Here is a 13,622-nt window from a genome sequence, read left to right as displayed (position 1 = left end):
AGAGGAGCTAGGGGAACAATTTTACCTCTCACTATATAAATATGCACGTCAACAAAAGCACAGTCACATTTGGCATTTTTGTTGATAATCTCAGCGCGGACAAGGACTAAGATTCAGACCTTCAAAAGGTACTTAGATCCTCGCTGCTACTGATTCCGGACCTGAGTATTTCTGATTTCAATGGGCTTTAGCTCAACCCCTGAATGGACTTGGAGGCTGAAATAACCTGTCAGTATGAGCCGAGGCATGATGTTGGCTAGTATAGGGGAAGCTTGAACAGCTATTAACTAGGCCTTACCCATTCCAAAGCTGTCACAGCTTTGAGGGGGGATTAAATTCATTCAGACAAAAATCTCATCACGCTCAACTTCACAAGCAAGGAAATTCACAAAACAAACTGCAGTTTAGATTTCATTTCCACTTAAAAGATTGTGTGCCTGGTGAGGTGAGGCAGGAATTGTTTGGTAAATAGGAAAGCAAGAACATGTTAAACTTCAAGAAACAAAACTGTTTGTGTGTCCAAACTTCTAACAGGAAATAAAAGATGTATTCTGTATAATTAACAAAAGTCTGTATCTGTATTTGTAGGTAGTCCGTTGTGTCCAACGATGATGTCTTGAGCTTGCACTGGCTCATCGGTTGTGGACTCATATGTAGCTGAGGAATCCAAGCTTTGAACAGCATGGGCATTCATGGTGGCGGCAAGGGAATTGTCCTGGCTCTGTTGGTGCGGCTGCTGCTGTTGTTGCTTTCTTCCTCTCCCGACCATCAATGAGGTGTATGCGTCGCCGCTCTTTAAAGTTGTCATATGCGTGTAATACGAGAGCACGCCACCCTGATTGGTCTTTTACATGGTGCTCTAGCTGATCTGGTTTTAAACCAGCATGGGCAATGCTGGCCTTCATGCAGTCTTTATAGCTCTTGCGAGGCCTGCCTTGATTTCTTTTGCCCTGGGATAGTTCGCCATAGAGGAGTTGCTTAGGGATTCTTGACTCCTCCATTCATATGACATGCCCTGTCCACCGAAGCTGGGCTCTCAGAATCATGGCTTCAATGTTTGTGGTTCCTGCTCTCTCCAGGACTTCCAGGTTCGTAACTCTGTCCTGCCATCGAATGTGCAGTATTGACCTCAGGCTGCATGTGTGGAAGCGCTCCAGCAGTTTTATATGTTTTCTGTACAAGGTCCAGGTTTCACAGCCATACCGGAGACTGGTCAGGACTACAGCATTGTACACTTTCAGTTTAGTGGACTGTTGGATATTGTGCTGATTCAACACTCGTGCTTTCAGACATCCTAGTGCCCGACTGGCCTGGCAGATTCTGGCACTGATTTCTTTGTCAAGGGAGCCATCATTGGCTATCACACTGCCAAGGTACTTGAACTCCTCTACTGTTTTTAACTCTGTTCCTTCAATAAAGTAATACCAGGCATACCAGACACCCATAATTACCACAGCACTTGTTACACACGAGTTCTCTGTAATACTGGCATTGTCTGCTGGTAGCAACAACCATGGCAGAGCAATAAAAGTGAAAACTATATAACCACTGGACAGGGTATTTCAGAAGTAGGTGCAGAGACACACCCACAGGTCATTATCCCTCGAACTACAGTAAATCCTGCTGAGACGCTCAGAAGAAAGATGACTAGAAGTCCTGTGGCACCTTTCTGGAGCATAAGCTTTGTGGGCAAAGGGCCACTTCGTCAGATGCATGTTGTCAAAAAAGAAGAAAGATGGACGCTCAGCCCCGCAAGGTGGAAGGGACTCCCCTCGCCCGCCCCTTCTTCGATGAGGGTCGGGGGCGTCACCTCCCCTCTCAGTTAACTCCTTTCAGAGCCCAGCGCCCTCTCGATCCAGCCCCGACTACAGCTTCTCTGCTCCGTTGCCAGCAGACACGTGGCACAGAACGCGTCTCCCGGCTAGCAACAGTTGTTATGCGGAGGCGGAGTTTCAATGACGCTCGGTCGCTTATTGGTTGGCTCTTGGGCCTTTCCCCCAGAGGCAGAGAGCCAAAGGTTGTAATCTCACATCCGGAGTTCAATTGCGCAGGCGTATTAGGCTACAGACTGCCCAGCAGCTGCCTGATTGGCGACTGCCACCCCCTGTCAGCGCTCTTTAAAGAACGCGAGGGCCGTTTCTGTTCCCGCAATCCGAGAAGGCCTCGCCTTTAGCACTGAAGTCTTCTAGGCGCCGTTTTTGGCCGGTTTCTGGGCCTGTACGACAGGCGCTTGGCGAGGTCTTCTACAAAACTGGCTCCCTGGGCCGGGGTCCTACAGGCCCAGGAACCTCCGGAAAGAGGAGGATCCTTTCTCGGAGCGTGTCGCGGGCGGCCGGGCGCGTGCAGAGAGCCCGGCGCCATGTATTATAAATTCAACGGCTTTACCCAGAAGCTGGTCGGGGCGGCGGCCTCCGCCGCCTACACCCCGCAGGTGAGCGTGTGGCTGGCGCCGGCCTCTCCCTACGGACTTCAGGGAGGGACATTCCCCTCAGTGGTGCGCGCGACGTTCACCGGACGGGCGAGCAGGCAGACTTCTGTGGGTCGGTTGCTACGGGAGAGGAGTGACCTTTCTGCGCGGCCAGAGTTCTCGCCGCGGCCGCCTTCCCGCCTGCCGGCTCAGGCTTCGGAAGAGGCCCTGGAGCTGGTTTACTGCGGGCAGATTTTAAGGGGCCGGGTGTGTGTCGTTGCTATGTGGCTTGTGCCGCGGTGTCTGGTAGGAAGTGATGCCCTCAGGGTGCTGTGTTCGTCTCCTCTCCGGGCTCCTGGTCGCTGCTGTGTGACCTTGAGCGAGTCACCTCATCCTTCCGGCTGCGGCCTTTACCCGCGCGTAAAATGGGCTTGGTTTGTCTTTCAGTGGTGGGAGGGTCATACACCTTGTTTGTAGTGGAAACGTAACACTGCTTGAGCAACTCACTTTCGCTTCTGCTAGCCAAACGTGCCTACTGCCATTTGTCTGCAAATGGAGACAAAAAAAAAAACCCTGTTCGGCGTCAGCCACGAGTTTGCCTCGTGTGTGCAATCAGACAAAGTGCTGCGATGTGACTAGCCTGCCCCTTAAGCTGAGCACATGGCCGGCTGCCCAGAAGAAATTCAAATGCCTGCCTGCCTGATTAGCAGAGTGCCTATAGCCGGTAGCACATGTTTCTAATGGTGGTGCTCTGCTGCATATACCTTGGTGCACACAGCAACATTCATTCTTCACTTGCATGGAAAAAAATAGAGGGAACATTGCTGGTGCCCACTGAAATGTTACTTTGAAGTACAGCTGATGCCTTAGTGAAAGTGTGCATACTCACTGGTCTCTCTTCAAACCCAGATGCCATAATTCTCAAATGTAGACATCAGAATTTTTTTATTAACTATGAAGAGTTCTGATCTGTTTTCACTTAAATCAGAAGAGGAAAGGTTGAATTATTATCTTTGAGTGCTCACCTTTTCTTTGCTTGAGGTTTTCTACTCTTGTTAAGGTATGCTATATTGGTGTCCATGGTGTACTCAGATTTGCACATACAGTCAAATATAGCACAAACAAAGCCTGAAAAAACTCCCTCATTCTGGGCAAGCAGGAATAACTCCTCTGACATCAACTTTTGTGAAACAAGATTTTTTTATTAAAAATACTTTCCAATTATGAGCTAAGTGTGAATTGATGCACTATGGGTGGATTTAAATCAAAGCTATTTTAAATCACTGATTTGATTTTTTTTTAAACAAAACTCCAGGCACAAAATGTTGATTTAAGTAATTGATTTTAATTGTTTTGCACTTGTCCTTTAGTAACTTTCTGAGAGAGATTCTCGCTGGTTGGTAACTAAATACATTTGATTTCCTGCTACATTTAGCAATTACACTAAACTTGATGCTCTGTGCTGATAAGGAGAGGTTGCTGTGGCATTAATTGGGGGGGGGGTGTCTCTAAGATCACTGAAGATAGTAGGGTCTCTAGGCCCAAACCATGAGTAGTACTAGACTATTGGAGTGCTATTCAGAACAGGTCTTGCTTGGGAGAAGATGGTAGTCTAGAGCACTGGGTGTTTAGTCCTGGCTTAGCTGTTGTAGTTATAGAATCACTTCTGTGACACTTCTGTACCAGCAAAAATTTCCTAGTTTAGACAAGTGTTGATATTCCTGTTTTTTGTGAAACATTGTAGTCAGAAAACTTGACTGTCACTAACTTGACAAATGAGCAAACAGCAATTAGAAAGGATTCCTTCTTAAGGATGCACAGGCATTAGCTTTGCCAGAATGTAGATGTAATCTCAGTTAATAGTTTATGCTCAGCCTCTGGAATGAAGCTCTTAACAAATAGTTCTTTAAAATGTATATTAAGAAAAAGGCTTTTATGAAATCACTAGATCTTAACACATTCTGTAATACTAACTTCCCCCGGTGTGGGCCCCCGCCCCCCAGCAATGTATCTTCCCTCTCCCCTCAATTGAACTCATTTTGAGTGAGTTATCCACTTTTGGTGGATTTGTTGCATATTAAAGTTCACTTTCTAAACACCATCTGTGTTGTTAAAATGTGAGTAGCATGAGGCTGTGGGCAAATGACACAATTTCATCCTAAAGTTCTATCTTTATCATGTTGACTAAGTCCTAGAGTGGCAGCTTCAGAAGCTCTTGTAAAGACTTCTTTGAGTGCATAGTAAAACATTGAAACTGAAAAATGGACGCTATTCAGTTGAATTTGAAGTGTTTAAGTACACAATTGTGTTCATTGCTTTTTTTTTTTTTTTTAAATGATGGGTGTTGGAAGACCACTTTGGATACTTTTGCAGAATGAAAGATTTAATCAGGCCACATGACTATAATCAGTTTGGATATGGTACACCCTTAATTCGTTACCCTGGCCCAAATTCAAAATATTCTGTAACTTGTGCAACTTAATTTTTTTTTATCTAATAACAGATTTACCCAGCTTTGCTTGGGTCCTTAACTCAAATTTTGCTTCTGTATTTTTTTCCTTTCCTTAAAACAAGGACAATGTCCATGCTTTCTGTAAATGATCATATTTTAAAAATATTGTGACTTTTTTTAGATTTCTTAAAGGAATTTTTCCATTTAATTTTTTAGTAGTAATTTAAAATGGAAATTCCATTGTGGATTTTTCTTCATCCCTATAAACTTATAGCTTGCTATGCTTTATCAGAAAGGGCTATAGTCAATTTGGCTTCCAATAATATTTTCTTCTAGTTGTCAAGCCTTAAATATTGACTCAGCTGTGACAAAACACGCACTACTCAAAAAAAGTGTGGTGGCTTCCCCTCCCCCCCCCCCAAGTTTGAGAAGCAGTTCTAAGTCAGGTTCATTCTCTTTCAACATCCACTCAGTTCTGAGGACTGCATTTGCTTTGACTATTCTGTCTTTTGAAAAACAATCCCATTCCAGACACATCCCATTCTCCTGTCACTAACAAACCCTTACATTGCTGTAAGTTATGACAAGAGGAAGCTGTATACTGAATTTGGTGGTCTTACCTCTTACCATTAGGAGGCATTCTTCATCAAACTCCCTCAAATGTATAGGTTCCTCCCCCCACCCCCTGCATTTCCCACTAGTCACCTCCTATGACTGTGGTACTCAGACTTTTTGGTGCTCAGTGTAAACATTTCTGTGGACCACCACAACTACCCACAATGATAAAATGCATTCTCTTACCTCTAAATAATTTACATTCTAAATTATTCATATTGGTCTACTGGATCACTTACAAAAAGATATACAGCTATAATGTAAAGGGTGTGTACAGGCTGGAGAGCTAAGGTGAGGGGCAAGGCTGGAGCCTGTGGACTGCACTTTAAGGACCGCTGCTCTATAGGCTCCTTGGTCCAGTCTTTTCCCACTGTTCCATTTCATTCTGTGTACTTGAACAGATCAGTTTCCCCTTCAGTGTCAGTTTCATTCCTTGTCTCACCTGAATTCCCAGTTTTTCTTTCTTCTCTTCCAATTCACCAGACTTCCTGCTGTTAATCTATCAGGGACTGTGACTGTCAGAACACAGGCTTTACTAACTCTGTTCATGTGATCCCCAAATCCTGTGTGGATTTCAGGGAGGAGAATGGGTGGGGAAAATGCTGTCTGTTATGCCACTGGGAGATTCCCTTTTGTGAGTGGTAAAGCTCAAATATCTGGCCCATCATATTGAGTGAATTCAGTAGTCAGATGTGCTCACATACTCCTGTATTTATAAAGAAACATTGTGATTTTTGAAAAATGACACTCATCTTTTGCTGATATCCCATATCAGCATGAACTGTAAAATATTCCTATGCAAAAGGAATTAAACATTGGCATAGTTTATTAAAAATAGAAAATCTGACTGGCCTTCCTTGCACAGTAACTTTTTAATGTATACTTACTCTCCATACAGTTTAGACTTCAGTAATGGTTTCTCTTTATGACTTCAGAGAATTAAATAAAAATATTAGTACTACAAACTAATAATCAAGCAAAAACAGACCTTAAAAGCATAAGTAGAAATTTGAGACTTATGTAGGAAAGAAGCAGATAATTCTGTGAGGAGGACCTGACGGGTCTAGTAAGTATGGGGAAATGGGAAGGCTTCCTCCCAGTGAAAACTGAACTTTAAAAAGGAAGTGCTGGGGGGAACAGATTGTTAGAGTAAAGGGTGGGGAGGACTGTTCATGGCTTAGGAAGTCACCAGCTGGCTAAATATGGTATAACAATTCCTTTGGTAGATCTGCTCCTAGAGAATTCCATGGGAATTCAGTTTGTTAGACTGTACCACTTGCAGTGTCCATTATGTTTATAATGCTACATTTCTCTTGATAGAGGAAGGCTACAAATATTTCAGTAAATCTATAGATGACTGAAAAGTAATTTGTTAATACAAGGAGAAACCTCCAAATTTGTGATCTAATAACCTATTCACTATAAAGTGCTGAATGGTTTAATTACACTGAATGCTGATCATCATAACAGTAAAGGTAATGGATAAGTCTTCTCACTTGTGATTAAAATCATTTCATTATCTTTAGGAGTTTTAAATTTCTGAGAATTGCTTCAACATCTTTTCATCCAAGAGCAATCACAAAACAACTTTTAGCCAGTTCTCAAATAGCTTACTCAAGTACTTCTGAAACCTAATATTTGCAATTGATTGGTGTGTTTGTTTTTTGTTTGTTTGTTTGTTTTTTTTTTTTGAATGAGGCTGAATGCCTTTTACCCAGTTTGGCTTATAGAAAAATGACCTCCATTATGTATTACTAACTGCACTGCAGAAATCTCAAGGGTGAAATCCTGACCTTGTGGTGTGTAACCTGTAGTTTCAATTAGCTTCTGTGGGAGATGACTGAAGAATAGCTAATGTGGCACTTAAGCCACAGAGGTTATCATGGTAATTACAGGCTGCTAAGCCTAACTTCAGTGCTGGGCAAACTAGCTGAAACACTAGTAAAGGACAGTATTATCAGATGAACGTGACTTGTTGGAGAAGAGCCAATAGGGTTTCAAAAAGGAAAATCATGTCTATCATTGAGGGTTTCATCAATGTTCAAATGGGTATATTGTACTTGGATCTTAGAGAGCCTTTGGAAAGGTTCTTCACCATAGGCCGTTAAGCAACATAAGCTGTGGGTTAAGAGGGAAGATCCTCTGAACTGGTAACTTTAAAGAATAGGAAACAAAGGGTAGGAACACTACCACTTCTCAGACTGGAGATGAATAGGGTAACAAAATGGCAGATGAAGTGCTATATTGATAAACGCAAAGCGTTGCACATTGGAAAAACAGATCTCATCATTTTAGGTGTACAGTTAGGATTAAATTAGCTGTTTCTGTGATCTTTCTGCCATGGTGTCATGGATAGTTCCCTGAAAGCATCATTTTAGTGTGCAGTGGCAGTCAAGGTAATAATGGTGGGAATCATTATCTGTAAGACAGAAAATATCATATTGCCTCTCTAAATCCATGGTACAACATCTGTATTTTGACTATTGTGGGCAAATGGGGTTGCCACATCTTAACATTTTCCAATGCCTACTATCTCTTTTTTTAAAGAGGCAGCAAACTCTTTGGGAATGACTTCCATATGAAGGTCAATAAGACTGGCTCTTCAGCTTGGAAGAGATGACTGAGGTGCAGAGGGGGGGGGTGACATGCTTGAGGTCTAAAATTATGACTAATGTGGAAAATGTCATAAGGAAGCTAATTCCTCCTTAGAATGCAACTTCATCTGGTGACCCCTATGCTCTTAAGAGGCAGCAGGCTTAAAATAAACAAATATGTGGCTTGCTTTTTTTTTGTTTACAATGCATAGTCAACTTTGAAACTCTTTTGCCAAAGAATGTTGTGGGTCAAGACTGTAACAGGCTTCAAAAAGAACTAGATAACAACATTCCTGGAGGATAGACCCAGTGGTGGGTATTAGCCAGGTCAGGCAAGGATGGTGTTCCTGGCTTCATTTTTGCCAGAAGCTGGGAGTGGATCTCTTACCTGTTCATTCCCTCTGAAGCATCTGGAATTGGTCACTGTCAGACTGGATACCAGACTAGATGAATATTTCATCTTGACAGTATGACTATTCTTCTGGCCCCTGTAAAGATGGCTACAGATTTCCCATTTACTTCAGGGAGGCCAGCATTTTGCCAACTTCATTGTGTCATGTTGGTATAGATCTGAATTTAAAAACTAAATTCATCTTCCCAGATGCAGTAACCCTAAGTTTTTTTTTTTTTTTGTTATGTGTCCACATAAATTACAGGTCTTGCATTATTTCTTCATTTATTTCATCCATACTGCATGCACATGAAAGCATAACCTAATTCCATGCAACAGAGGCTAACTTATAGTAGCTGGGGAGACCAGTACCTTTGAATATGTACAGAATATGTACCTTTAATGTACAGAAAATAGGATTTATGGTATAAAATCAGAACATGATCCGAAATAAAGGGTTTTTAATTATGGTTCTGTCTGGGTGACTTTGGGGCTGGGGATTAGTGGCAGAAGCCGTACCAGCTATGTGCTGGAAGAAGTGGTTATTCCTGCCTAAGTGTCCCCCTCATATCCACCAGCACTTGCTGTACCCATACAAAAGTAGAGATGGTTCAAGCCATATCCACAGCCCATTGCCGCATCTTAATGAAGATGTGTATCACTGCCAACAGCACTTCATTTGTTCATCAGTCCTGCTCTCCCCTCTTTCTCCTCAGGTATCTGAAGAATTACACTGCCTGAACAGCAGGGGATCAGGGTAGAATTTGGGTCTTGAGACACTCTGCTTGTATTGCAGACTGGTAACCATTTCAGGGAAACTCTACTTGAGTTGACCTTAACTTCACATTTGGAAGGCTTTTTCTGCAATAGGAGCTAACAGCTTTTAAAAAAAAAAAAAAACAAAAAAAAAAACTGATTTGGGGGTGGGGGGCAGGAGACTGCATTCGTCTCATGAAAAGTTGACTCATCAGCAACAACCATGGGCTCGGCACCCGTTGATGTCTGATGCCTCTCTTGCTATTTTTTTCCCTGCTCAGTGTACAGTGGTGTGGAGCTAGTCTACAGTAACTAAGCCAATCTACTATATCATCTCTAATTACAAATGGCAAGTGAACTTTCAAATCCTGAGCCAGAACTAACTGTAAATTTGATATTCATCCCCCCAGTATCTTTTAATTGGCTGTCAGTTTATTTGTAGTATAGGTGTATGTAGCCAGGCTAACTTTCTGCCTGTAATGCCTTCTCATCTGTGGTAATTTTGTTCGCAATGTGATTAGCAGTACATTCTTTTCGGCTGTTAAATATCCAGGTACTCAATTCTAAAACTCTGTTTTCAGGGACTCAAGCCATTGGTATCAACAGAATCACCAGCTCTGATTTTTGGAACGCCAACTAAACTTGCTTCAGATTCGCCAGCAGCTGTTTCTTATTTGAGTAAAAACAAGGTGCCAGACCTCCAAAAGCTGTTTCAGGCAAGAAAAGCTTTATTTACGAGCAAATCTTAAATAAAAGGAGTTAAGATAGTGGGCTATATTCTACCCTCCATTCCACCTGGGTAGCAGCATCAGTGGGCTCGCACCAAAGGGTCTGTATGTATTGGTATAAGTCAAATTCTGCAACATTTGGTCCAAAGGATATTCATATTTGAAACTCTTAAAAAGGGTTTGTATTTGTCATAACATTCTATAACGTTTGTAGCTTTGATAATTCGGGTCCTTCCAAGTTCACTATTTATTTTGGTCAATTTCATGGTCATAGCATATTTTAAATGTGAAATTTCATGGTGAGGTAATTCTAGGGGTCCTGATACAAACAGGAGTTTGAGGAAGCAGTCACAAGGATATTGGAGGAGAGAGGGTGGTGGTGGTACTAAGCTTGCTTCTAGGCTGCTGCTGGTGACAGTGATACATTCAGAGATGGGCAGCTTGAGAGCAGCAGCTGGTGGCCAAGATTCCAGCTCTGAAGGCAGAACTGCTGTGAGCAGCAGTGCAGAGGTAAGGAGGGTGTGGTATGGGATTGCCACCCTTCTGCACGCAGAGCTGCATACCTAGCCAACAGCCACCTATCTCTGTCTGCCAAGCTCTGAAATCAGTGCAGAAGAAAAGGTGGCAAGGCTCCTGCCTTCTTAAAATAACTTTGTGGGCCCCTTTCATCCCACAACTCCTTTTTGGGTCAGGACCCCCCCATCTGAGAAAATACTAGTCTCCATCTGAAATCACTATAGTATAGAGCAGAGGTCAGAAACAAAGAGCAAGAGCCATTTTTTATATTTGTTTACTTAAAATCAATAATTCAAGAGTTTCAACATATGTGAATGAGATGGTTCTTCATAAATGACATCCAACCATACTTTTTGTAACTCTTGTTTTAAGAACAAGGGGGACCCATCTCACAATGCACTGCACATATTAGGGGGAGTTAGCAAATCTTGAAACATTGGCTGTTTAGATACTTTGTTTTGCACCAAAAAATCTGTTCATCTATAACTTGCCACAGGACTCCTTTATCCACAAAAACAAGACTAACATGACTATCCCTCTGATACTTGTCTGGCTTTTAGACATTCACCAAAAAAAAAAAATAATCAGAGGTATATTTTTTTTTTTTACTGTGCAGTTATAGCACAGGGAGCCACAAAAATCCTTAGAGCTGCATGCATCTCCAGAGCCATGCGTTGCAGACTTCTTGTATAGAGTAAAAGCACATGACCAGATTTCACAAGGGGAGACCATAATTGGCAGTTGGCTATGGGGGGGTGGGGGAAACATCACCATGAATATGGTAGGGCCCAGGTGAGGATTCATGGTTTCATAGTACATTGAGACGGTACAGGCATCCTTGTACTGGCAGGATATCTGCTGGAAAAGGGGAAACTACTTTTTTTTTTTTTTTTTTTTTTTTTTTTTTAAAACCCCTGCTACAAGTGCTTGTTGCATTCAGGTCAGTTATTATGGTCCAACAAAGCTGTTGAATGCAGGGAACAAACTGCATGATCAGTGGCTTGTTTGGTGTTCATAAACAACTTAAAATTACTCCACTTAAATGTTTACAGTTGCTCAACCTGTGGAATAGGCTCTAGTGTCCTCCAAAGCCGTTACGTTTATATCCATGGATTAAGAAGTTCTTTGGGAACAGGAGATGGAGTTCTCATTTAAAAAAAATAAACTTCACAACCTTTTTCTGAGAGTGGTGCAGGGGGTGGGGGTTGATTTTTAAAATGCATGCAAGAAAAGTGTGCAGTTATTTGAAATGTGTAACTGAGTTGGTGGACAATATTTGATTTATACTAATCCTCTTCAGTTCTGTAGTTGGTCCTCTTTCTCAGTCAAGTGGCTTTGAGAGATGATTTTGGAAGATATTCCAAGCATATTTGTCTACAATTGGCCAGGCACCTATAATAAAAGCAAACAGCTGCCCTTAAAATAAAACCAGCCTGCTCTTTCCTTGCTGCATTTAGGGGATGAAACCCAAAATTTTGTTGGGATTAGTTTACATAGAGGGTTTGTAGGATTTTTTTTCCTTCATCCTCAACCATCTCCAATACTTTTATATTTGCTGTAGGAGCTTTTTTGCAGTGACATAATCTGCTCAACCTTTTTTCATTTGCTGTGTTTTTCTTCTCCCACAGAAGGCTGATGGGGTGCCAGTACATCTAAAACGAGGCATTCCTGATCAGCTGCTATATCGGACCACTATGGCTCTAACAATAGGAGGGACCATTTACTGTTTGATTGCTCTGTACAAAGCCTCGCAACCAAAATCCAGGAAGTGAATAAACCATAACTAAAGGGACTTAATAGCATTTCTGTGCAGGAACAGTTAATATATATATTACCTCTTTGGATTTATTACTTGATCCTCTGATTATATGTTGTGAATTCTTCAATAAAGATGTTAAGAAAATGATTACCTTCTAATGCTTTGGAAAGCAAGATAAATCTCATCTTGCTTGCTCTTTTAGCTTTGCTTGAGTAATTTTTCTCACACCAAATGTCAACTGGGTGTACAGTTGCCTCTGAGCACTTTCTGGTGGTAAAATATGCACCCTGCCTTTCAACTGTTAAATTAGAAATGAAAACTTAATGGGTTGAGCTGTAACTTAACATCCAAGTTCTCTCAAGGGTAAGGAAATGTGGGGTACTAGGGGTTTACATAAGCAATAAGTCACTTGTATAATTTACTATGTGATGTCAAGTCTTATTTTTCTTGTCATAATGTTCACTCAGAATTCTCATTGGAAGCATTTCATGCTACACCTGCCAAGGCTTATATAGCATTAATGATCGAAACAGTTACTTAAATTTGTACAACTAATGAGTAATGTGACAGGGTTATGGTGTCCAAATCTAATCCTATGTGTTTATTCCTCCATATAAACACAGCTGCTGCTAGCAGTGTTGCATTTAGGCAGACTTCTCTATCATAACACCACCTATACTAGGTTTTTGTCCACTTCTTTTTGTCAAATTATGTATTTTTTTTTTTTTTTTTACATAGTTGTTTTTACTGTGGAATAAATACACCAGCACAAACAGTGAAATGTCTTAGATCTGAAAGTCACTTCATTTCTTTTTTCAGAGGACCCTATAATGTTTCAAAACTTAAGTTCTATTTTGTTCAAAGCAGAGCTCTCCTTTAGAGTCTGTAAACCTCACAATTATCCTAATGGCTCACTAGTAGCCCTTAAAAGAAAATATCACCTCCTTCTTCTGTGAAAGGCTGGCATATTTTGTTATTTCTCAGCCTTCAGTTCAATCCTTCTTCCCTCCACTCCCCCCAACACCCCAGGGGAAAAAAAGCCTGACACCTTCTTGAAGCTGGCACCACAAGTATTTGAGAAGAAGAAAATTCACCCTTGTCCTAGAACACATGCTGTTCAGCCACCTAGTCGGAGCTCCCACCCATTAGACTTGTAGGCCTGCAGATTTTCCTAGTCCTCCTCCAAATCCTGTTTATAACCAGCACAAAGCCCACCTTCCCTGCACAGAAGACACAAGTCCTCTTCTTTCTTCAGGCCCTTTCCAGTATTTACTGGAAATTTTACTTCTCTCCATTTTCCAAACTTGTTTTCATGTGCAACAGTAAGTAATTTTAACCAAATATTTCAGAGGCTGCAGGTGTTTAAAAATCATACACTGTCATGGCTGGCTTTTTTAAAAGCCA

General features: G+C 41.7%; 1 protein-coding gene across 1 annotated transcript; it reads left to right on the top strand.

The window, feature by feature from the left end:
• Nucleotides 1-2,274: 2,274 nt before the first annotated feature.
• COX7A2L (cytochrome c oxidase subunit 7A2 like) lies at nucleotides 2,275-12,365 on the top strand. Its single transcript, XM_074989603.1, has 3 exons — nucleotides 2,275-2,431; nucleotides 9,797-9,931; nucleotides 12,088-12,365. Exons 1-3 carry the CDS (start codon nucleotides 2,360-2,362, stop codon nucleotides 12,229-12,231), a joined length of 351 nt encoding a protein of 116 aa, XP_074845704.1. The 5' UTR covers nucleotides 2,275-2,359; the 3' UTR covers nucleotides 12,232-12,365.
• Nucleotides 12,366-13,622: the final 1,257 nt, after the last annotated feature.

Source organism: Carettochelys insculpta, chromosome 3 (assembly GCF_033958435.1).
Source record: "Carettochelys insculpta isolate YL-2023 chromosome 3, ASM3395843v1, whole genome shotgun sequence".
Classification (NCBI taxonomy): domain Eukaryota; kingdom Metazoa; phylum Chordata; order Testudines; family Carettochelyidae; genus Carettochelys; species Carettochelys insculpta.
The sequence above is the reverse complement of the archived record's forward strand: the minus strand, read 5'-3'. Positions and strand labels throughout refer to the sequence as shown.